Source organism: Haliaeetus leucocephalus, unplaced genomic scaffold (assembly GCF_000737465.1).
Source record: "Haliaeetus leucocephalus isolate CR32 unplaced genomic scaffold, Haliaeetus_leucocephalus-4.0 Scaffold2, whole genome shotgun sequence".
In the NCBI taxonomy this organism is placed as follows: Eukaryota; Metazoa; Chordata; class Aves; order Accipitriformes; family Accipitridae; genus Haliaeetus; species Haliaeetus leucocephalus.
In genome coordinates, this window is record NW_010972438.1 from 12,983,199 (window position 1) to 13,008,482 (window position 25,284).

General features: G+C 57.6%; 1 protein-coding gene across 2 annotated transcripts in view; it reads right to left on the reverse strand.

Annotated features, from left to right (window-relative positions):
* PLXNA1 (plexin A1) overlaps positions 1 to 25,069 on the reverse strand; it is a 105,481-nt gene extending 80,412 nt beyond the window's left edge. Inside the window, exons 1-2 of one of the 2 annotated variants that reach the window (XM_010571769.1) lie at positions 23,867 to 25,069; positions 17,482 to 17,664 (exon numbers count right to left, since the gene is read on the reverse strand). In XM_010571769.1, coding sequence (XP_010570071.1) covers positions 17,482 to 17,664; positions 23,867 to 25,069 — 1,386 coding nt within the window. The remainder of the gene's footprint in view (positions 1 to 17,481; positions 17,665 to 23,866) is intronic. The other variant, XM_010571760.1, reaches the window with a different exon arrangement.
* Between the last annotated feature and the right edge of the window lie 215 nt (positions 25,070 to 25,284).

The following is a 25,284-nucleotide window of genomic DNA, read 5'->3' on the forward strand; positions in this document are numbered from 1 at the left end:
CAGCTGGGCTGCACTGGATCCCTCCCAGCCATTTCAAACCCAAACAGGCTCACAAGGCATCCAGATAGTCCTTCTCCCTTAACTAAACTGAATTTATATTTTTTTCCCCCAAATGCCAAAGCAGGAAGAGCAGAGCTGAGCAGACACCAGAGCCGCAAGCTGGCTCAGCAAGGCAGTGGCATGCAGGCGATGGCAGGCCTAGTGGGCTTTGCCCAGGCTTTCTCACCTGCCGGGTGTTTTTTTTACCTATTTTTAAAACCACAGAACGAGTTATAGCAAAAGCTGGGGAAACCAAAAGCTAAACCCAAAGCTGCTGAAAGCTGCCCTCCTTTGAAGCATGCACTTTGCAGGCTGCCCCAGTGAAATATTAACAAGCTCCCAGCAAAGCAGAAGAAAATTACCCTAAATATATTCTGGGAAGTCCACGGATGGTGGTGCCTGGCTCTCAAGGTACCTACCTCCAAACCTTTTCTCCTCCCAGCAATAGGAGCAGCAAGTCTGCAGCCCCATGGGGACATACAGTAGCTCTATCACATGCAACCACTGAAGCCAGAGCAAAGCCCTTGCACAGAAAAGCACAAACACTGGGACGTGGTGGGGCACACAGCTGGTTCAGAGCCCCAGAAGTCTGGGAGAGGCGGTTTTGCACCCTTCGGTGGCAAATTCGAAAGCAACAGCGGTTGAAGAGGGTGTCCTGGGGACACAGAGCTGTGATGGCAGAGGCTACAGCAAAAGCCCTGGGATGAAACCACAGAAAGGACAGACACACACATGCACATGCGTGTGTAAATCTAAGCTATGGTGTTTTCGGAGATGGAAAAGCAAGCTGGGATAAGGACAAGGGAGAGCTGAGGCACAGCCAGAGATGCACAGGTCCCCAGCAGAAGCAGCCCCGAGAAGGATCTAAGCCCCACCACTGGCTGCAAGCAGCCCAAGGGAAACAGCCGAAGCCGGCTTGCCCCACCAGTCTCATGATTCTTACTCACAAGCAGAGCTGCACTTTCTCAGAAGTTTCATTAAGCTGTAAAACAAGAAAAAAATAACAAGGAAAAAAAAAAATAAAACCAAGAAAACCCAGCTCGCAGATGCACGTACAAACACACGCTCTCCAGAACCCTGGAAACACATTTCTAATGAAGGTTGCTGCAAACACAGCGAAACACCAGCCGGAGTTTCCAGCCAGGGTCCCCTTACCAGAGGTGCCACGCTCCTGCAGCACGAGAGGGGAACGGGGAGTAGCTGGCAGCGGGGCACATCCAGAGAGAGGGGCTCTGTGCAGAGCAGCACCATGCCGCTGCCACCACAGAAGGCGGGGGGGGTGAGCCTTTTTGGGGTTCAGGCACCATGCACACATGGCCATCAGCTCTCTGGGGCAGGTTGTTTTCTCACATGGTAGGTACCAGCCTATATGCCCCATCATGAATGATCGCTCTGACATCTGGGGCTGCACACACGGCACGTGGGGCATCTCTTGGGCTTGCCCTGAGCATTTTCCAGCTCCTCCTCTATTTCAGACAGCCAGCGTGCTGCCCAACATGCCAAGGATCAGGCCACTCTTGCAGGATCGGGTAAGTTTGGGGAAGACCACCTCGGGATGCCGGAGAGGGGATGCTCCCCACGGGACTATGGAGGTGGAGTAGTGCAAAGCCAAAGGGGACTGGGTCATCCCCCCACAGCCAGTGCCTCCCCAGGCCCTAAAATGGCCATCAGCACCTCGCTGGGCTCTGGCTGCCATCCTTCAGCCATCTCAGCCCCAATGGCACACACCAGAAGGACTTCTAACATCAATGGCAGCAAGCTTACTGCAACCAAGAGCAGCAGAGAGAGGAGGAGGTGCTTTGCAGGATCGGGCAGAGGATCACTATATGCCCTTCCAAGTGCTGAAAACTAATCCCCCCTTCCCCCTTTTTATCCCATTGAAAACTTGACAGAACCTCCTAGCGCTTTGCAGTTGAAATTGGCAGGTCTTAAATTAATTGACTGCAATTTTACACAACAACATGTTTAGCTGCGAGCTGGCCCGCGGCCCGTTTGGCTCGCCACCGCTCCCCAGACACTTTTCAAGCAACCTCCAAAACTTCATAACACATCTAAGGCGAGGCGAGCAGGCTGCCAACGTGACCTGCTCCCTGCCAAAAACCAGCCCTGCCTCCCTGCACCCCCGCCCCGACCCTGCTCCAGCTCCTCCGGTGTTTTCCCCCACTCTCGTTAATGGCTTGTTAAATTATTCTCATCATCTCCGAGGATTTTTGCTCCTCCAAACGGTGAGGAGCACGGGGCAGGCTGGGTTACGGGCCCGCTGCTTTGCCATGGAAACGGCAGCAATGGGACCGATGAGCACAACAGGGGTGAAAAAAGTCAGGGTTTTTTTTTTTTTATTTTGATCCATCCTGACACATTCCTGCTCTCCTTCCGCTTAATACCCCGAAGGACGAAGCCCAAAGCAAAAGACGACGACGCAGCGGCAGGTCTGCAACGTCCCCATCCGGGGCTGGCTGCCTGGGGTAACGCAAAAACACACAACCCCAGCACCCAGGAATGAGACGGCGCCTGCAACCCACCTCCGACCCACCCAAGAACCAACCACCCTCTTCTTAGGAGAGGGTCTGAGCCGGCTTCGCCGCTCGCACGGAGCCTGCCTGCAACCCAGCCCCCAAAACGTGGGGCTGGTCCCGGCTCAAGGTCTCCCAGCCTCGCCGCCAGCTCCCGCGAGATGCTGCCGCCACCTCGGCCAAGCGCGAGCCCCAGCGATGAGTCAGCCCCGGCTCCCAGCCCTAATCTAATCCCGTCCCCAGTGCCGGGCGGCTTTCCAGGGCATGTCCGCAGCATGAAAGGCGCGCTTTCGCCGCTCTGCCGGGTCGAGAGCCGGAGGAGGAGAGGGGAGGATTGCTCCGGCTCTGCCTAGGACTTGGGTCGAGCAGCTGATGCTCTGCGAAAGCCAAACTGGGGGTGGGTTGTTTGTGTGATTTCATTGCTTGAACAAACAGAAACATCCTGTATGTGATTAAGAGCCTTTATGAAAAACACACCAGCGCTCAGCCCCGCAGCTGGGGCCAAAGGTACGGTTGCGGCTGGAAGGCAGCGCGCAGCAGGGCTCGGCCGCGCTGGGGTGAGCGCAGCTCCCAGCAGATTCACGCAGCCGCAGCATCCCAGGGACGTTTCAGACCACGCACGGAGACAGACACCCCCCCTAGGAAATCACTTCCCACGTAAAATGTCTTTTTTTTCATGCCAACCTCCCCAAGCCCTCATTGCTCTAGGGAGCAAGAGGGACAGCAGGGTTACCAACAGCCCACGAGCTGCAGACGATGGCTGCACAGGGAGTGGCAGCCAAGGCACTAACATGACTCTGAAGCATTAATTTTTTCCTTTATCACCTTCTGCCCCGGGATATCAAAGTACTCCGCGCATGCCTATAGCTTGCTCCTCCTTTTGGCTGTGGGCATCGCCATCCGCGGATGGCAGAGAGGAGCAACAGGCGGTGCAGGCAGGAGAAGTGAACTGACCACAGTCCACCCCCATCCACCCTCCCCCCCGAAAAAGGGAGGACTCCAGCTCCTGCCAAAAACCAGGACTTGCCTGGACTTGTGCGGCCGTCACCTCCGCAGCCCCTGCCCTCCACTCCGGCAGAGCTGCCTCTGGGGAGCCACGCCAGGAAAACACATGCTTTTGTTTAAGGAGCACAGGCTGAGGGGGACAAAAAAAGCACTTAAACGTTACACACACACCCCCCAAAAAAAAGAAAATTGAAGTTTTGAAGTTGTTTCTCTTTGGCAAGGTTCAAAATAGGGCAAGGTTTTTGTTTTTACTGGGAGGCTTTAAAAAAAAAAAATGTATTCCATCCAAACCATCCTTGAAACATTCTTGACATTTATTACCATAAACTTTTCCTCCAATTAATTGCTTCTATACGACCATCATTTTCCTGACAAAAAACATCACCAGAAACTTGCAAGCCATTAAAAACCGCTCACTCACTCTTTCTGTTTCTCTCTGCTCATGAGCATAAACAGAATTAGGGAGGTTAGGAGGGTTGGAAACACAGTTTTGACTCAACAGCCTTGGCTGGCTAGAGCTGCCACCCGCAGCAGGGACACCAAGGGCAAGACTCGGTGCTCACTAGATGCTTGCAAAAATACCCTGGATCCGCAGGTATGGGGTACCACCTCCAGCACTGACTCAGAAATGCACGGTGGGCCAAGTCCCAGCTGAAAAATCATGTTCTCGGGGATTTGGGCTGGGTTTATAGCCAAGGCTTGCAGCAGGATGTGGAGGGGGGGAAACAAAGCCAAGCAGAGGTGTGCGGAGACGCTTCCATCCCAGGAGGGAGGCACCGACAGCCACCTGGGTGGATATGGTGTCAGGGAGGACCAGAGCTGTTTGCATGCTCTTTAATTGCTTCCCTTTCCAAAATGAAGCCCAGGTCTTGTTTCAGCAGCCCGGGTGAGCAGGCATCGGGTGGAAAGACATCCCCGACTGCGGTCTGAAAGGATGAGGCTGCAGAGGGGAAGGCGAGCCGTGATGCTGGACTCCGTGAAGGGGCACAGAGCAAGCCCCTCCACCTCCCATTAAGCCAGTGGGACACAGTTGCTCTCCACCTCTGTGATCAGTGGCTAAAGAGGGGACAAGGTGCAGGGGGACACTCTCAAGGCACCCCAAGCAGCACACCCCACGGGGACCACAGGCGGTAGATGCCACCTCAAGCTGTGCCAGCCCACACACAGCCTCTGGCCAGAAACGCTGACGCTGCCGTACATCCAAGTTACCGCAACTTAACGAGCCCTCCTGCAGATGAGCGGCGTTACCGCATCATCACAGGGCATGCCCTTAGTCGCCGAGGTGAACCACACTTTGAAGCTCCCCCCGCCGCCCCATTCCCTGCTCCTCCAAGCCCATGCCAAAGGTAGCAATTTTTGCCCTCTTTTAAAACAAGAAGGCACTGGAGGAAGAAGCCAAAGCTCACACATCCCGCATCAAAGCCGACTCGTTGCCCTGGGAGGAGAGCCCAGGCATCTCATTCCCAGGTTATTTGCTCCAGCTGCGGGCTCACACTTTCCCACCGGCAGATGCAGGGGGGGAAGGAGAGGCAGGAAGGAAACCCCCAGCTGAGACCGGGGGTGTTTATCTCACCTGCTAGAAGAGAAACACATCTTTAATTTTAAACATTGAGCATAAAACCAGATCCCTCGAGGCTCATAAACATACCAGAAAGAGAGGGAGAGTAACACGGAGAAACTCTGGGGAAATAAATGGAGAATTCAATTTGGGAAGTTCCCATCCCTTGCTCAGAGTGGGAATCAGCTGGCACGGCCCACACAGGCAAGGTGCAGTTTTTGTGGGTTTGGGTCTTTTCAAAGTACTTTGCTCATTTCTTACAAAAACCATCACATGCATCACGCCCCCATGAAACAAAGCGTGGTGGCGGTGAGCCCAACCCCATCCAGCATCTCCATCCAGGGGGGTAGAGGCTGCTCCCCTCTCTCTGCCAGAGAGCTGCCAGCACAGAGCACACCACGGGAGCCCACTGCCTGCATCCCTCAGCCCTCCAGCCGTGCCCACCACCCCTGAGGTCCCGCATCCTAACCTCCTCACCAGGGATGCTGAGCCTTTCTGCGTGGTTGTGTATGTACCAGCCTCGCTAAGACACCTGCTTTCCATAGCTAATTACAGACGCAGTCACCCTAGCCAAGACACAGGCCTATTTTTGGAAGCTTTAAAAAAAAAAATAATTACATATATATATACACACACACACATCAAAACTGCATCATGTTTTTCCTCTGTGAATTTTTTCAGTTGCATTTTGCTCAACAGCTACTGGTTAACTTTTGACCGCCATCAACAGAAAGCAAAAAGCCAGGGGAACCAGGGAACAGCTGGGGGCTGACCCAGCCTCTGAGACCAGCAGACCTGCTGCCTTCACAGCTTCCAGGACTGCAAACTGCTCTACAGACCTCAAGCTTTCCCAGGAGCACCCCTGCTAAGCCCAAAATCCACCCTCGGAAGGATTTTGATGCATCTTCCAGTGAAAACTTAGCTTTAAGTCCTGGTTGGGAAGAGCATCACCAGTGACACGAGTTTGGTGGAGCTCAGGTTTTGGTAGGGGTTGCTGCTGGGAGGATTGGCAGGATGCGAGAGGGCTGAGGAGGACTTCTACAGGTGAGAAAAGCCCTGCTGGAGACACATGGATGCCATCTCTTTTGGGGTGGGAAATGGGACCCCAGTCCCACCCCGAAGGAGACAGCATCCATGTGTCTCCAGATCCCTTCTCCCCGAGCTTCACCAGAGAACAGCCAGAGCAAAATCATCCACACGTATATTTAACATCATCCCTTCACCCGCCACTGCCCCAGCTCCCACCCGTGCAGTTCCAGAGGCCTGTCGCATGTGGCAAGGACAACGAGTTGTCCCCAAAAAGGCAGGGAAGCCCCTTACCTCAGCAGCTACCCAGCCCAGCAAGCAGCATTGCCAGCATTAAGCCTGCAGCTATGGCAGCACCAGGTTTGTTCTGCGGATGCCAGCACATAATTAAGATCTACGGGGCTCTGTCAATCACTGAGGGGAAAGAAACGGCAGGGGAACCCTCTCCCGGGACACAGCAGAAGCCTACGCATTACTGATGTCACGGTGCCCGAGGGATGCTGGTGGGGTGGCACAAATCCAATCCACCTCCAAAGCAAGCAGCCAGGCTCCTCGCCCTCCAAACTGCTGCTTCTCACCTGCTGCGCAAACCGTTACTCCCCCAAAGACAAGCCTGTGTTCTCCCAGTGCAGCATCACTCCTACCTCTTGCTACAAAGGGAACAGCCTCAGTTTACAGTCCCGTGGATACTGCAACCCAGGGTGGCCCTGGAGGCAATCGCTGTTGGGAAGAGCCAGTGCTGCATGCATGGGAGATGGGGTGCGACAGCACCTCAGGTTTAGGATCTGCACCCCAAAGCAAGGGTTGGAGGAAGAGAGCATGTTTGCACGGCCCTCCTCGCTCCCAAGGAGAAGCCCTCCAGGACACAGATCCAGCACAAGGACAAGGCTCCTCTCCCCTCTCAGCACTCTGCCTGCCCTCGCCAAGCAGCATCCCCAGGACCAGCAGGGACAAGAGGTCTCCAGGAGCAGTAGGAGATCAGCAGCAGGATGGCCAGAAGCCCTTTGCCTGGAGCCATCTATTGTCAAACCCTCCTCTGGTGCCCAGCCCTGGATGGCAATTCCCTGGCCCTGCCCCACCAGGGACACTGACCGACAGACGGATGGACGGACACACAGACACACACACACAAGGGCTGTGAGGGTAAAGGGACCTTCCCAGGGCTCCAGGCAAAGAGAGAAAAGGACCAGGGAAGGCAGATCCTGTAGAGAGCAAGCCCCCTCCTGCCCCAAAACACTCTCATTAACCCCTCCCCTCCCAGCCAAACCACAGAGCTTGGACCCACTGGCTCTCAGCCTGCACTGCAGCAGCATCGGGGAGCAGGATGGGAAAGCTGCACCCCAAGAGCACACACAGCCTGGGGAGCAGCAGGACACACACCCCTTTCCCCCAGAGCATCGTTTCCCCCATTTGTTCCCAAGGAGGGACTGCCCGGCAGGATGGAGCAGCATCCCCGCTACCCCAGAGCCACGCACAGCCATGCTAGCGCACAAATTGCTTCATTAAATGTCATCGCATTAAGCCAGTTTCATGAATTTAACATTGTCCCTGGACTATTGTTTGCCTGAAAATTAAATTATGGCAACATTTGTTGTTTCAACGAGTCTGTCAGTTAGGGACGGGGCCAGAGGAGGGGATGCAGGCGCAGGCGGGTGATGCCATTTCAGCAGCAGGACTCCACTGGGTGGGCAGCTCTGGTGAAAGTGGGAAACGCAGCCGCGGCTTCTTTCACGGGGGAGGGAGAAGGGAAGAATTAAGCTAACGTGCTGTTTCAACCCAAGCCACCCGTGCCAGATATGAAGAGGCAAGTGAGGCTGCCCAGGAAGGGAAAGCTTTTTGGAGTGGATAAAGGCTCCAACCGGTCCCGGCAGCCACCAGCCAGCATGGCAGAGCATCATCCCGTACCCCTCCAGGCAGCACGGACCCTGGTTACATCCGCACGAGGAGCTCGGCACGGCAGTCTGGGGCTTTTTGATCTTTCCAGATTACAAAGCTTTGCCGCATACAGGAACACTCTGAAAAATTTCTCATTTATTCTTCCTTTTCCCTTGAGCAGCTCCTCTCTGTAGTATCAGAAACAAAGGTGACAACCTTTCACTTTGTAAAGAAAACCGTCAAGAGAAACAGACTATAAATAGCACCCAAAACTGACCCGCATCCCCAGCCGAGAGGAATGAAATGAAGACGAGTGAACGAACAGCTTCAAGGTCAGAGAGACCTTTTTTTTTCCCTTTGTTCAAGGTCTGGTAATTTTTATCCATGCAGGAGAGCAATCCAAAATACATCATTAGGGTTGTAGCTAATAAAAACCACGCGGGCTTTTCTCAGCCTGGTGTTGTTTCCTTTGCCCATATAGGGATTATGGCAGGAGGGAGATGCTTCCCCCAGTACTGGCTCTACCGGCACGACCCCTCCTTGCATCCCCGCACCGAATGCCCTGGCCATGCCAGATCTGTCCCAGCACAGAGCGACCGACCAATGCTGCCCTCAAGAGCACAAAGCATGGCAAAATTAAAGTGCTATCACATTATCCTGCCTTTCTTTGCCAGACCACAGGGATGCTCCCCACCACCTCAGCCCATCATCGGTCTGCAGAGAGGCAGCTTGTCACACGGCGCTGGCTCTCTTCCTTCTCTCCAGCTGCTAAATGGCATTAAAAGAACTAAGCATCCATTAAATAAAACTTTCCCACTATTGCTTCCCATGTAGACAATTGCTCTCACTGCCATGGGGAGGTTTCGTGCCGGCGGCTGGCCCGTGGGCGCACAAAGAGTGGGGAAGTGCCAGGATCAACTCTGGTACAGCATGGGCCACCCAGGGAAAGCACCCGGGGGCCCCAAAATCCAGTGCCAAACCCCAAACAATGGCACTCCCCCTGCCCGTCGTGTCCCCTGCTGCACCTCGCTGCAGCCCTGCTCACCCCCTCCAGTCTCGACCCAGTTGCAATGGCTAAGGAAAGGGAGAGAGGGGGTTATGGGGAAACTTCCCAGCTTGGAAGCAGCTGGGGAGGGTTCAGGAAGGTTTATTCAGTGCAAAGCCCTTTAACACCACTCCTCCAATCAGCCAAAAGTGAGATACAGGAACCTCAAGGACCCCCCCAAAGGGCAGAAGAGAAAGAATGTGGGGCTGGTGTGCAGCACCCGGAGCTATTTTGAGCACTGGTGGTGGTAGGAGAGACAAGAGAGAAAGGCAAAATGGAGGAAAAAAGTAAGAATGGGAAATGTTTCCATTCTGGGTAGAAAGGGAACAGAAAGTGGACGCAGTACCTGCGGTCCATCCCATGGACTCGGGGCTCTGATCTTCCTCTTGCCCTTCCTGAGATGCTCTGTCCCACTAAACCGCCCCAGCTCTGCCCAGCAGCCTCCTCCAATTCACCCTCAGCCATACAACTGCGCCCAATTGAGGGATTAAAGCGAGAACCCATCAAACTCATTTCATCATGAAGCACCATCATGTAAAACACTAAGCATTATCCTTATTGTGGTGGCCTAAGCCAGGATTAGCACGCACGGCCCCAAGGCTGGGAGACGCCTTTCCTCAGCTGGGCGGCATATCTAAAACCCAGTGCCACAGCTCCGTCACTCTGATGAGCAGCGCTCCCAGGTATGTGCTCATCCACGAGGCACGGCAGGATTACCGGCACAGCCCTGATCCCCAGGTTTGTTTGCCCTGTATCACGCAGGCTAAGTATGACCCAGGCAAGATGCAGGCTGAGCACTCCGGTCCCACCCCAGGTGGTTCTTGGGTACTTGACGGGACAGGGTTTAACTCCTGTCCCACACCCCACCACCCAACAAAGTCAGCCCCCAGGACAAACAGGGGCGCAGTCCCAGGGGTCTGCACTCTTACCACCACCCAGCGCCTGCCCCAGCTCCTCCACCTCCGTGTTTCACCCCACAATGCCAATCCCATGGGGCACCTTCCTGCTGCCTTCCCTGTTAGTACCAGCCTGCCATTAGTATCCATTCTCCTGCTCCATTTCAGAAAAGCCCATAACTAACAACGGCAGAAGATAACGGAGGCCAAACAGCAGCTCTTCCAGGCTGAGCACCATCCCCGGCTGGACCTGCAGTGGAGATGAATGACCCCCACATGTACCAAAGCCTCAGAGATGGGTGATGGGCTCCAGCAGCCACCAAGGGGCAGCTGGAGTCCACATCCTACATCCCCAAGTGCCGCACCACACTTCCACCTCGCTCTTGATTTATGATGGATTTTCCTCCCAGTCCAGAGGGGAGGTCAGCCCACGGGGACCTTCTCCGCAGTCACGTCTCTACCTGAGGCAGTGCTGGGACACACGGGGACCCCAGACAACATCGAAACCAGCTTGGCCCCTGCTGAGCACGCATCTTCCTTCCTCCAGCGGGCCAAGGGCTCAGGGCAAATTCCTCAGGCACCATTAAATCTGGGTTAATGGGGCTGCATAAAGGCGAGGCAGGACACCAGCACTGCCCCTTCCCACCCAGGCATACTCGCAGCCTAAGCCACTGCCTTCCTGATGAGCTGCGGGGCTCCCAGCATCCTCCTCCTCAGCTGCCTTTGGTGGGAGGCCGAGGCTATTCTCCCACCTGAAAAGCCAAAATTAGTCAGTGTTTGTGCCAGTGAATAGGCACAATGGCTCCAACAGGAGGGACCCAACAGAGCTGGGGCCTCCCAGCTCATTACCATCTCAATGGGGTGGCTTTTCACCCTGCCCTGTCTCCGCGGGGCCACCGCAGAGGTCCCCAGCAAGAGGCGAGGTCCAAAGCAAGAGTCGTGCTCCCGCTCTTCCCAGCAGAATAGGGGTCACAGCCCCACACTTGGCAGCAGACAGATGCAGAAGAAAATGCTCAGCAGCTTCATGCTTCACCAACCAAACCAACCCTGCCAGCCAGGAGGGAAAGCCCAGGGCTCGCTGCCCGCGCTGCACAGCCCCAGCGATGGGCAAGTCCACGCACCCCTTTTCCTAACACAGGCCCCTAGCGACTCTCACCCAGAGGTTTATGGGGGCTCAGCATCCCCACCAACGACCCCAAAGCATCGCTCTTCCTCCTGGCTCTCCCAGCACTCCCAGAGCCACGGCCACCACTGCGTTACACGGCTCTGCAACAATGGGCAGGATGAGCGACGGCAGGCAGGCACAAACCCGCAGGCTCTTGCTTTTTCCTTTCCCAGCCCTATTTCCACCCTATTTCCAGGGTGGCAGCCCCTGCCAGGGCATGGCATGGTCTGCAGGGACCGGCTGCGAAGGCGATGCTGCTGCGTTTGGCTGACACAGACCCGCCAGCTCCTGAGCACACCCCGCGGAGCAGCACCGAGCCGGCTCAGGGGGCTGCCGAGAGGCGTTTTGCCCTCAAACCCCTTTTTCAAGGTGATTACAGAAGCCAGGTTCGCGTCCAGCAGCCCTTTTGAAGACACGGGGTCTTGGGGATCCACCTCCATCCCTGAGCCTCCTCCAGCTTCTGCAACACGCCGCTCCCCAACAGTCACCTTACCCCGACACCGGCAAAGCCCGACAGCAACGCTGCCTTACCCGTCAGCGGCTCGGCGGCTGCCAGAACGGGCTGATGGATGGGTGTTAGGCAGCGTGCTGCCTGCGGGCGCCCGGTGCCGGAGCCAGGGAGAGGCGAGACGTGCACCGTCAGCACTTTTGGCGGGGAAGGTTGGAGCAGGGCTGGCTGCTGCTGCCTCCCCGGCTGGCCGGGCGCCAGGCTCCCAGGCCTCGCTCACCTGCCGGCTTTGTGCAGAGAGCAGAGAAGATGCGGGGGGGGGGGGGGGAAAAAAAAAAAAAAAGAGGGTTATGGCTCGTGAGTCAAAAAGCCTAGGGCCATAGGGGGTGGAAGGAGTGGGGTTTGGGGGGAGGGAGTCTCCTTCCCCAAGGCGGCGTGAGCACGCTGGAGCATCCCTCGGAGAGCCAGGAGCGTGGAAACGTGCATCCCCATCCATCCCGCACGAGGCGGGAGCACAAACCCCGGCAGCATCCCCCTCCAGGAGTCACGCGAGGACGGAGCTGGCAGCTGCCTGCAGCCCCGGCCCCACCGCCCTGGCCAGTCCCCGAGGCCAACGGTTCACGATGAATTTCTAATTGTTTCCTCCAACAATGAGACATCCTGTTCGGAGCCGGGCGGCTCAACAAAGCCTGACGCCGGCGAGCGGGGCCCCTTCCTGCCGAGCAGGAACGGGGCGATGCCGAGCGCTCCCCGCCACGAACGGGGGGACGGGGAAGGCTCCGCCGCCCCCTCCCCACCACTCCATCCACTTAACACACCAGCTCTCCAGCCTCCACCTTGATTAAAACAGCTTAACGACTCCAGCGAGAGCTCTCGAGGGGGCAGGGAGCCGCCGAGAGGTATTTGATGGATTCACTTTGGCAACCGTCAGCTACCTTGTCATGCCAATAAAATTATTGCCATTGATTGGGGAGAGGCGCAGACGCATGCTCCAAGGAGCAGATCTCCCTCCCGGGGCTGGGCGCAGGCGCCCGCGGGGGCTGTGTGCGTGTGGGGAGGGGGCGAGGGGTCCCCAGGGGATGGGATGGGATGGGGACGGAGCGGGAGAGGGCACAGAGAAGAGGCAGGAGGAACAAAAGGCCCTTGTGCCGGGCGGCCAGCTGGAGAAAGGCAACCACATGGGCAGGAGAGGATTTCCAGGGGCTGCGCCGGGGTTGATGCTCGGGGAGTCCTCAAGGGTCACTGGCTGACACCGCCAGGGCAGGCTTCATGCCCCAAATCTACCCCCTCCCCAAAAAAGCCCACCGAGACGCAGGCAGTAAGTAGGGAAGCCGGCAGCAGGGTCACGAGGGAGGGCCGAGCCCTCCCGCGCACTCCAGGAGCCGGATTTCACGCGCCGAGACACAAAGGGCCCCTTTTTAGCCGGAGCCGCTTACCCTGAGCACTAAGCAGAGGGACCCACGGGGATGGGGACCGGCAGAGTGGGCAGGGAGCCTGACGGCTTCTCCTTCCAGCTCACGTGGACCACGATCAGGTCATGCATCATACCCAAGAGGCCAACACATGGGGGCTCTCATGATGGGAACAGAGGCAGCAGGCAACAGGGAAATTCCTGAAAAGCTCCCAGTCAGCAGCTCCCCCTCCCCACAGCACCTATTTTTGGGTCATACTGCCCAGACACACCAAGGGTTGTGAACGCACTGAAGCATCCTTCTCCAAAGCTTTAAGAGAACCCTACTCAAAGGAGGTGCCTCCATGGGCTGCCAAATCCGGTTCCCCGAAGCACCCCCATCTCCCTGCTCTCAGCAGGACAGGGGGCTGCAGGGGACCCCCTCAACCCTCCCCAGGATAGGAGAGGAGCAGCACGTCCCATTGTGTAGGGATGGGGATGACCCACTTAGCATGAAGAGTTTATTTATTATTATTATTAAAGTGGAGAAGCCAAAGAAGCCAGATGCGGGGCCAGTTCAGCTTTCCACGGGAGAGAATAAACAAGCTGCAGCAAGCGCGAGCCCCGGGGGGGAGCAGATTCCCGACGGAAACATGTCCTGATGCGTTCACGCCTGAGGCCAGCCGGTTTCAGGATGGGGCAGGGAGCTGCAGGGATTGCGGTGGTGACTGGGCAATCCTCAAAAAAATGAGAGCTCGGCTGGCTGCAAGGGATGTGTAGTCTGATGTTATCCTGGCTGGGATGCACTGGCTGCACGGTCCCACAACCATGCCCACTTTAGGGATCGCCAGCGCCTGGATCCCAGGTAGTGCTGGATATCTCCTGCAGGGCTGTGGCAGCAGGGACAGCTCGCAGCCTCCTTGCTCTGCAGCAGCTGGGGGACAGCAGTGGGCAAGGAGCCATCAGCTGCTTTGAGGCAGGAGCTCAGTTCACCCCCCCCAAAAATAACCAGGCGGCACCCAAAACTGGGTCAGCCCACGAGGGCCACTCCAGAGCTCAGGGGAGCCCTAAGGCGGTGCCTTGTTTGCATAACGAGGAGCAGATGGCAAGCTAAGGAGGGCAGCCTGGTCTCTGCGCTGCACCTCCCAGGATGCCCCACTGCCCTGGCTTCGAGCAGCCAGCCCAGCACAGTGTAGTTACTGGGATGGGGTTGCACCACCAGCAGACCCCCTCCAGCATCGTCCTTCTTCCCTCTACTCCATACGACACACTTCAAGCACAACCAAGATCAAGTCCCTGGCATACGCAGGTTAAGAGGTGACTACGGGTGCAGTGTCACACGTGCCTTTCCAGCATGTGACTGAGCACTCCCATCGCAATTACACACGCAGCTTTCCGTCCACCCAAAAAAAAAAAGACAGACAACCTGGGAAAATGACAACCGCCCAATAAAAAGATTGTCCAGCAAGGGCAGGTGGTTTCCAAGAAAAACCCAAGCATTAGAAAACAAGCCTCCCTTCCTTGTGCAAATATCCCCTGGACCTCCCTCCTCCAGCACGCTCATGGGTCACATCCCCCTGTCACTTCCCCATCCGCAGCACCCTCAGACTGCAGAGTGCGAGGCCGGGTCCCCAGCGCACCGGCTCAGGACCGTGGAGGAAGCGGCTCACCACCAGCCCCGGCAGCATGAGCAGTCATCCCTGCATTGCTCACCCGGGGAAGCGGCAGGAATTCCCCAAGCTCCCCAATCCCATGACTGCTGGCATGGAGGTCAGCGAGCACGCGGGGCCGAGGGCTTTCCAAGCCTGGCCTCTCCACGTAATTCAGGGCCAGCCAAAGATAACCGCCTGCCTGCTAACCCTGCAGGAGCAAGCTGAGAGGGGGCTGCCATGGGCTTCGCTGCTGTGACCCGCTCAGCATCCCAGGGGTCTTGTATCTCCATCGCCTCCAGTGCCTCCCCATCCCAGCCTGCAGCCGGTTTTGCAAATCTGACATTGCTTGCAATATCCTTCCACCACCACCCCCCCCCCCGAAATTAGGGTCTCCCTGCAGCTGTGGCGGCAGCAGGTGCTGCCCAGCACCCCGGCCTCGCGGCAGCAACTGTTGGCAGCAGGGCTGGGGAGAGGCTGCAGGGCAGCCAGAGGCTCGCGTGGCTTTTTTGGGGGGGACAAAGGAAGGCTCTGTCTGCACGCAACAGCCTGGACAAATGCTGGGCACGGGAGCTGCCATCCAAGGAAAATCCAGACGCAGCAGTCACTCTGCCCTGACCTTACCCTGGCCCAGATGGTGAGATTGGTGCTCCTTCAGCAGAGCAGCATCCATTACAGGGCTCCTGGGGATGAGGAGGGGAGCACCCAGCTGTGGGTGCAGCCCTCTCTCCCCAAAGGAGATGCCAGGGGGTGCTGGCAAGGGCAGGGGGGACCGGCAGGAGGGCAGAGAAGCCACCAGGCTGTGCCAAGCCTAACACAGGTGCTTGCCAAGGGGATGGTGAGAAACGCCGGCGCCTTAAAAGCAAATGGATCGCAACCGCTGCCGAGGGATGCACCTCTCCTACACCCTCTGCCTGGGGGAGCCACCTTGGGCCACGCTTGGCCATACCCCTGCCAGGCGTCCCATCCCCTGGCTGGGGACATGTCAGCACCGCTCAGGGACACGTCAGCAGCCCCCCTCTCGCACTCCCCAGGCAGGGGGGAGCTCTCCCCTCCCTCCAGCCCTGCCGGCAGCCAGGCAGCAGGATCAGGTAGCTGCTGAGGCAGCGTTTTGCCAGGCTGGCCGGGCAGGGGCTGCGGCAGAAAGGCTGGGCTGCCCACCCCAAGGTCACAGCAGGGGATGAGCAGGGGGGACCTGGCAGCACAGGGCTCGGAGCCTGCAAAGTGCTCCCGCACTGCCATCGGGGAGCTCTGTGACCCCACGGGTTTTGGGGGCTTCAAGCAGGACGAGCCTACAAAAGCTGCCCGGCATCCCAGTGCTGGGACAGGACTGAGACCCACCTCTTCGTTCCCCATGGAGCTCCTGCTCCATGTCCTTGTGCCCTACAGGGCCAGAGAGCCAGACCAGCTCTTTGGGGCACCGAGTTTAGAAACCAGCAAAAAAAGAGATGGGGAAAGCCCTGCAGGAGAGGAGGATGCTCAATCCACACCTGGGCTCCAAGTCCTGGCCCCAGCCATGACTTTGTAGGATGCAGCCTGCACCCCAGCCAGGCACCCACCCTAGGTCACCACTTGCAAGTGGCTCTGAAGGTGCAAAGACCAGAGAAAAACTGAAAAAAGCAGAGAGAAGAAAAAACTAATCTGCTGTGTAAAAAGCAACTGTCAGCCTCTCTCGATAAATAAGGAACTAGAGGTGTAACACTGTCCCTGTGGCTTTGTGAACCCTCCTCCCACACGTTCCTTCCTTCCCATACCCATTTAAAAACTCCCATCTGGAGCCCAGCAGCAGGAGGAGCCGCCAGCAACGCGACACCAGTCCCTCCGGATCCCTCATCGATCCGGAAGGGAGGACGAGCTGCCTCCGTCAGCTCCCCGCAGCCCTGCTCAGCCCTGGCGCCGCCATGCCCCCACCGAGGACCGCAGAAAGCCAGGCAGAGGATGTGGGGCTGGAGAGGACCACCGGCATCCTGCCCCCCACCCCAACACATGCTGCCCACGTCCCCCCTGCCCCTAAACATGCTGCTAATAGGCAGGGCCACAGGCAGGTCAGGGGTCCAGGGGGAACATGGGCAGGGCGAGCAGGACATATGGGGACTGTTGCCTGCAATGGCATTCTGCTCCTGCCTCCTCCAGGGCACCCTGACCAGCACAGATCAGAAGCAGCGACAAAAACGCAGGGTGCTGGAGCACCTCGCAAGCCACAGAGCAACGGGCCGGACCCCCCAGCCAAGCCCTGGCCCTCCTGCCCCTGGCAGGGCCCATACCAAGACCTTCGCACTGCCTTTCCCTGGCTGAGGATGCAGTTAATGCAAGCTGTGTTTATACAGGGCATGTAGAGCTGTAATTATAGGCACGATGTTATGATAACAGGAAATCCGTGCCCTGTGGAGATGCAGGCAGAGAAAGGCACACACGGAGCTATTTGCAAACTGCCACCAACAAGCAGCCTTTTGTGCCGTGGCGGGGTATGGGGAGAAAAGTCTCCCCGGCGCCGGGCTGGAGCCATCAGCACCCACCTCCGCCCACTCTGCCCAGGTCAATGGCAAAGCCATACAGACCCGGACAGACAGAGCCTGCCCTGTGGCAGCTACAGGGCAAACCCAACCGCCCTGAGACACAACGAGATGGGGTCTCATCCACCAGCAGCCAGGACTCAACTTCCCTAGGTTATAACCCTTCCAAAAGACAGAGGTTTTCTAAATTTTGTGGGCAGAGAGGAGCAAGGGGAAATTGCCCCTCACTGGCCCTTTGCATGTTACCCCCAATATATCAAGTCATGCTACAGTGGAGGCAGAGCCCTACCTGCACCCCCAAAGGGCCAGTGAGGTGAGCGGCCATCCCTCCCCATCAGCATCAGTGAGGGCTTTCCTACCTTTTTGATCTTCCCGCTCCGCGTGCCCGCAAAGACGACGGTTTGTCCTCTGTAGTCGTAGGCAGCCACCGAGGTCATCCCATCCTCCTTATCCACAAAGAGCGGGGTCCCCTCAATGGTGACGGTCCCACCCAGCGGCTGGTTAAAATCCTGACCACAGAAATTGTCGTCGATCTGCAGTGGCTGTCAGAAGAAAAAAGAGGAGAGATGAGCTTTTTGTCAATGCCTTGACATGCCGGACCTCCCAGATGGCCATCAGCCATCTCCCACCTCCACCCCATCAGCTATAGCACCTTTGGCAGCCCCCTCCCTTGCCCCTCCTGTCCCAGTCATTCCACCTCACCAGCCAAGGGAAAGGATGAGCCAACACTTCCCTAAAATTCCCTACGCGCTGATGTAAGGCACTTGGGACACATCCAAGGCATGCAGCCCCTCTCTGCATCTGAACAAGCTTTGCAGACCAAAACCAAGGCTCTCAGTCCTCTGTATCTTACAGAGCAGCACTTAGAAACCCAGCAGGAGCCAGCGCAGCATCCCTGCTCCCTCCATCCCTGCTGCTACCATCGCAGACATGTGGGATGCTGGCACGAGCTCCCCAGCACACACACACCCCTCTCCTCCTCACCCCGGCACTAGCTTCAAAAAGAAAACGGCTTGGCAGGAAGGCAGGAGGGGCTGAATCCTGCACCCCAGTCTTCCCCCAGAGACAAAACATTTCCCAGCCAAGGCCGTGCCAAGACAAACGGGTCAGGGCTCCTGACAGAGCCTCATTTCACATAGCAGAGCCTCCAGCAAACACGCTACCCACCTGCCAGCCCTGTTCCTCCTCCCGCAGGAACGTCTTCGGGAAATCCCCGCATTTTTTTCATGCTGCCTTGCCCCAGACGAGGCGCCTGGCTCAGCCAGCTGCCTCCTCTGTTCAGCGCTCGCCCACGGGTCTGGGAGAAGCTTTTGCAAGCTCTGCCTGGGCAGAGGCAGAGGCAGGGCTGCACCGGCCTCAGGGCTGCGACGGCAGGGACCTGCGGCGAGGACAAGGCAAAGCCAGAGGGATGCCGCCTCTGAAAGCTGGGATGCAGGCGGGGGAGCGGGACCACGACCAGCCCCACAGCGCTCGCCCCCTCCATCGAGCATCCTTGCCACGTCACCCTGACCTGCTGCTGAGCAGAACAGACCCTGGCCACGGGTATCCATCTGGCCTGGGGGGCACATGGGTCTCCCGGAGGTCCCATGCTAGGCAATGGCCTCACGTGGTAGCACAGCACCAGCAAAATCCATCCCCAGCAGCCCCCGGCCTGTCCCAGGCAGCGAGGGGCTCTGGCCAAATCCCCAAGGGTGGCAGCGAGCCTGGGTGCAGGAGGTTAGGGCGGCAAGGTAGGCATGGCCAACGGGGAGACAGCCTGCTCCAGCCACGGGATTTTTCTGCTTCACAAGGTTCCTTATGTAACTTTGAATTTAAAGGGGAGAGAGGTTTTTTTGGCAAGCAGCAGCCTCCAAATGCATGCCAGTCCCCAAGGGGTTTTAAATCCATACAGCATGTGCACAGAGCATATGGGAAAACGCCGAGCTCCCGAGCTCCACGTACACAAGGGCAGTATATAGCTCCGTGATTCCCACTCGCCACTGCCTAGGAAGCAAGGGTCAGCCCAGACCAGCTCCTACCAGCAACCCGCAGTCACCCACGGGGAGGAGGGAAAACACGGCACTCTTCCATGCCCCCGTGCAATGCACTCGCAGCCACAACAGCGTCAGGGTCCTGCAGCCACGGCGAGGCTGCTCGCCCTCCTCGCTGTGCCGCCACGCCAGCCCCGAGGCCAGCGGCCCCACTCCTGCTTGCAGTGGGGACTCGGGGCCGTGCCAGCCTTCCAGTGTGGGAGGACTGGGAATGATGCCAGCCAGTCACGTTTGGCCTCCCCGGGCGATCTGGGGATGCTGGGCTGCTTCCTCAGTTACTTTAACTTCTGTTTTTGCTGGGTGCCTGAGTTAGCATATAGCCAAAGACTGACTCCCTTCCCCGCTTGACCTTTGCACATCCTTCCTTAAACTGGGGGAACTCCTACAGCCAGGCGTGAGAGATGCGGGGATCCCCAAAACAGGAATGGGGGGCACCACACGCCTCTGCAAGCACAGGAAAAGGGGGAAAGGAGAATTAGGACCTCTCCACCCATCCTCTGAATCCCAGCCTTGCAAGTGCCCTCTCCTATCCATCAGCCACCACACGCACTAAGCATCCTCCTCTGCATCACCAGGCTAGACATTTTAAAACAGCAGATTTGAGAAAATTATTTTCCCAACCATGGAGCGAGACGAGAGTGATGCTCCAGTCGATACCCAGCTCACATCTGGATAGCTGGGATCCTTCAGGCGCTTTGCGTAGAAAAAAACGCTCTCTGGCCCCAACAGCCCTTCTGCCCCAGTAAAGCACCCCAGCACCTTCCACTCAGCTGCCAGCAGTAGCACAGGAGTTAAGGGCAACGCCATGAAGGTATTTAAGCCCCGGCAGCCCCTGGGTGCAGTTTGTGCTCTCTCCACACTCAGTCTGCAGCTTCTCCAACCCCTCGGCTGCTGAATATGCAAGAGGAGAGATGTTTACGGTGTTTACTCCTCTCTGCTTTGTCTCAACAAACTCTCTGGGAAACGACAAATACAGCTGCGCTCTGGGACCGCGAGGAGCGCCCGCTGCCGCCGCCACGATGCCGACACCACCTCGATAAATAATTACGCCGACAATTAGCTCATTAACAGCAAACTGCCTCGTTTAGGGAAGCGCAGGCAGGCAGCACGGCGAGGTTGGGCCAAGGGCGGCAGTACGGGGCTTACGGCACCAACTGACATCCCTGGCGGATGCAGGCTGCGGGGATAGGCGAGACGGAGGGATGAAGGGACGGAAGGACAGAAGGACAGAAGGACAGCTGTCCCCTGGCTGGTGCCGGCAGGGACCGACACGCACCACAGCATGCGAGGGCTGGTGACCTTGCAGCGTTTCAGCTTGCGGATGCTGGGATCTGCAGGAGGCATCAAGCTCTGCCCGCTCTCCCATTTGCACGGGTGTTTGCAGGGACCGTGGCCTCAGCCCATTGCAGGGGGAGGGCTGTTTCGTTGGGGGGGGGAGGTTTTGTGGGTTTTTTAAAATTTTTTTTCTTTTGTTTTTATTTCGGTGCTTTCCTTTGGCACCCTCTTGGTTGCCCCTGGCCCTCAGACACCCCAGGCCCCCACCTCCTCAGTGTGGCAGCCTTCTCCTCTCTCCTGGCACTAACCCGCCTCCCCAAAATAGGGTCAGGAAACTCGGATTTCCCAGGAGAAGCAGCCTGCAGGAGGGGGAAAAGTGGGCCCGCAGCACTGACCAAGCAGGAGCTGGCATCTCCTTGACATGCCTTGTCTCATTGCCTCCCTTCAAGCCCACTTACCAAAGCAATGAGGGAGCAGACAGCAGAGGTGAGGCTCGCACCACTCAGCATTATTAATTAGCCAGTAATTCACCAGTTAACATCGTTACAGGCTCACCCCATCCCCCTGCGCCCGACCAAAGGCTTCGATAGTGGATGAGGGGGGACACGAAGAGCCAGGGAGGAGGTTGCAGGAGGCAGGTACCAAGTGCCAGGCTGGGATGACATGCTTTTTGCACGTTAACCACTGCCCAAGAATAATCCCGGTGTGGTACAGTTCGTTAACACCTGCATTTCTCTGGCTACCCCCGGGAAGGATTTGGCTTATCCTAGCCCACTTTGGTTCACTTGCTGCCCTTTTCCAGCCCTGCCACATCAGACCCTCGTCTGCCCGTTTTGGGGACGGGCATGTCTGGCCATGGGCATGCAGACCTCCAGTCCCTGCACCGGACAGGGGCAACAGCCGGGCTACACAACACTGAACCCCTCTTCAGTGAAACACCACAAGCAGCAAAAACTCTGGATGGGCTCAGGAGCGATTTAGGCAGGGGGGCTGGAGCAGGGGAATGGACCGGACGGTCCTGCAGGGTGCCTTTGCTGTGTCCATGCTCAGGTCTGAATGCCCCAGCAGGAGGGGTCTCGCTTCCGAGCCAGCTCCATTCCTCCTCCCACTGCTGGATCACTGGATCCCAGAAGGGGAGAGAGAGATACAGGAGACAGGAATTCACTCCACTCGCCAGCGCCGGGGAGGAACCACTAACATCTCCTGAGCTGGCTGCCGAGCCTGGTGGCCTCTTCTCCTGGTTCCAGCACCTGCTCAAGAGAATTGGAGCTACCCTGCAGCACTGGGGGATGAGCATCCCTTATCCCCACATGGCTCAGGGTCTGGGACTGGGGTGCCAGCAAAGCCTTCTCCAGCATGGACCAGCCTCAGCCCCTTGCCATCACAAAGGAGCAGAGCAAGAGAGCTCCTGGGACATTTTCCATACAGATGGGGTGTAAATCCCAAGCAACTACTGACTTGAGCAATTACATTCTGCCTCCTTAAAAATAAACCCAACATACCCTTTATTTTCTGGCCAGCCCTCACCACTGAGAGATCCATCACTGCCACAACCTACCCCAGAGGTGGCTGCATTTTATTAGGGGCACAGAAATTCCTGCCAGAAAGATGTTACGTGCTCCACAGGGGCTGGTTTGGCTTGCACTCAGCACAGCAAGGGGCTGAGGGCTTGACTCATGATCCAGTCGTGCCTTTCCCAGCTCTGCTTGGCAGCTGGAGCAGGACAGGGACAGAAAACACCACCTGGCCCCCCTGGGGGTGGGCAGCAGCCCCCAACCCATTCGAAAGCAGGAGCCACCCCATCGTGGCACACGTCCTTCCACCGTGCAAGAGTCACGTCTGCAGGACTCAGAGTACCTTGAGATCCACCTACTCGCACAGGCTGGCCACCAGGCAGCAATCCCAGGACCCTCCTACCAGGAAACCACCCCCAAAGTGCAGGGGGGGCAGAGCCCCCTCCCCAAACCCAGGGGGCACGGCACTCCATGGGGTACCGGGAGAGGCAAGCCGGGAGTGTGGGAGGAAGCGGCGAGCATCTCCTTCGCCGGAGTCAGCAGCTGCGCGACCCAACAGGCAGCAGTGTAACGATTTCATCATTTTCCAGCAAAATTGAATTAGTTCAAAGCCAAAATCCGATTTGCGAGCCCAGCGCTCTTGACAGCAAACCCTTTACTTTGTCAGGCAGCTGTTAGCTGTCTCCTCCAGAGCTGCAGGGAGCAGGGCGGGAGGGAAGGCAGGGCTGCTCCGCAGGGACACCCCTACCCACCTGCCTGCATCACTGGGCACCCAAAACCCTGCTCAGGCAGGGCTGGAGGCTTGGTGATGGGTGCTGAGCACCAGCAAGTGGGGCTGGGAGTAGGTGGGCGACAGCAGGGGTGTCGGGACCTCCACCAGACCCTCCCAAACACACACACCAGCACTCCAAAACCCCTGTCTGCCAAATATCTGACCCTGCCTGGGGACTACCCAGCCTAGCTTGGTGATGTCCAGCGTAAGACATCCCCACCACCCAGAGCCGTAGCCTCCCTGTGACCGCTCGTGGTTTATAATGTTGCCTGGAAAAAAAATCCAGCAATAGTAATAGTTCAGCTGGAAAACAAACCCAGAAGGCCAAGTGGGAAGGTCCCCTGCTCCTCACTGCTCATAGGCCCCACACAGAGCAGCTGAGCCACAAGCAGGGGCCAGACGGACCCAGGCAAGCACCAGGCAGGAGTACACATCTCTGGGGACAGAGGGGAGCGCTCCCTTGGTTGGGAATCCCTGCTCTGGGATGCCAGCACCCGCCTCCTGCACCTCTGGACAACAGTTTGCGCTGGCCACGCTCAAAATCCACCTCGCTGACGATGCCTTGTGCCCTCTGTCCTCTTCTCCAGCACCCCACGGAGAGGACATGGTCCCTTCACACTGAGCATCTGACCAACTTCTACCAGGACCGCCAACCCCCCTGCCTCCCTCCGTTAGGTCTGCGCTCCCCGTCCCCCACATCCTACTGCCCCCAACTCCTTCTGCTCGGCCACCACCAAGCCCCAGGTGACACAATGCTCAAAAATTCACACGTGCCATCTGCAAGGGATTTCCCAGCAGAGCGGCAGTGGATGCCCTGAGTACTGAGCATCCTGCCCTCCCAGCCCAACTCACCGACACTCCCCAAATCCACAGGGCAGGGGCACCAGAAGCAGGCACCTGCATCAGCATGGGGCCCCTCGCTTGGGGCTCTCTGCGGGCACCAATGCAACCCAAACCCAGATGGCTGCCCCACAATGAAGCCATGATCTCTGCAAGGAATGCTCCTGAGCAAGCCAAGCACCCGGCCCTAACAGGGCCAGTCCTCCCACTGGGAAAAGATGGCTCAGGTCAAGTCACTTGGAAGGGTCTGGCCAGAGAGCACCGCCAGGAGCCAGAAACAACCTGGCTTGGGTAGAGACAAGCGGGAACTTACCGAGTTGATGCAGCCCAGCTCCTTATTCAAGAGCCAGGGCAGCGAGAGTTTCCCTTCCCCTCTGTAGCACGACTGGATACGTTCCTTGATCTTATCCTTGATCTTCTTCAACGTGAAGAGGCAGAGCACAGACTCCTTGGGAGGTTTAACCCTGTTTTTCTGGCCCTGGGAGAAGATGGTGAAGAGGATATCCTCCCGCTCCGAGATGCCCAGGTACTTGGCCAAAGCCTTGCCAGGCTTGGTCAGGTAGGCGTCCTGGATCAGGCGGTACTCGATGCCGTCCTGCACGCAGCCGATGGGGAACTCCACGTAGGAGTAGAACTTGGGGTCGTCCACACAGAGGCGGACGATCTTGGAGGTGAAAAACTGCTCCCCGGTGGAGTCAGGCGAGGTGAGCTGGGTGTCCAGCTGCAGGGTCAGGTAGTAAACAAACTGCTCGCTGCTGAAGCTGTAGATGTAGTAGATGTCAAAGGTGGGGAACTTGGACAGCGTATCCGAGGGTATCTTGAGCTGGGAGGAGACAAACTCGTCCTGGTAGACAAAGCCAAACATCTCCGCGTTCTCCTCGTTGGCCATCAGCTTGCGGCTGGAGAGGGTGGGGAAGTACTCTGACTTCCCGTCAATGGGCGTCCCAATGAAGAGCTTGTTCTGCCCATTCAGCACCTCGATGATGACCCCAGACATGGTGCCCGACTCGTTGACGCTGGAGAGGTAGTGCTCCTTGCGGTGGTGGGGCTCACCCAACTTGAAGAGGTCATCCAGCCGCAGGAACTGGCAAATACCCTGGGAGGCACTGCCACAGGCAATCAGCCGGTTCCCCGAGTAGTCCACCAGCAGCAGTTTGTTCACGTTGTTGGTGGTGACCAGCCCGTGTGGGCAGGACTGAACGCTGGGCGGAGGGTAACACTTCTCATTGTCCTCCACGGGCCCCGTCACGTGGGTCCGCAGGAGCGTGAGGTTATTGGAGAGCTTGTAGATCCGATTGACAGCCCCCACGTAGACCTCCCCGGTTTTGTTGTGGACCACCAAGTGCGTCAAGCTCCAGTCTGTAACCGGGAAAGTCCTAAAGGGAGACTTGGGGCTGCCTTCCGCCAGCGGTAGCCAGGTGCTCCCCAAGAGCAGCAAGGTCCAAACGTTGATGGACAAGTGGTGCTTGAGCCAAAGGAGCCACATTGCAGCAGCCTCACATCCAGCCAAGGCCATGCCCAAACCCAGCCACAAAATAAATAGAAACAAACCCAAACTAAAGGGATGAGGGAGAGAGGAGGAGCTAACGGGACACAGTCTCCTCTGCTTCCAGTGCGCTTGGCATTCAGGGCATCATGGGCACAGCCAGTCTGGTCAGCCCTAGAGGGAGAAAGACAAGAACAGCAGGGTTAGGAGGCTTTCCTGCACAGTATCAAGCCTGTTCCACCCCA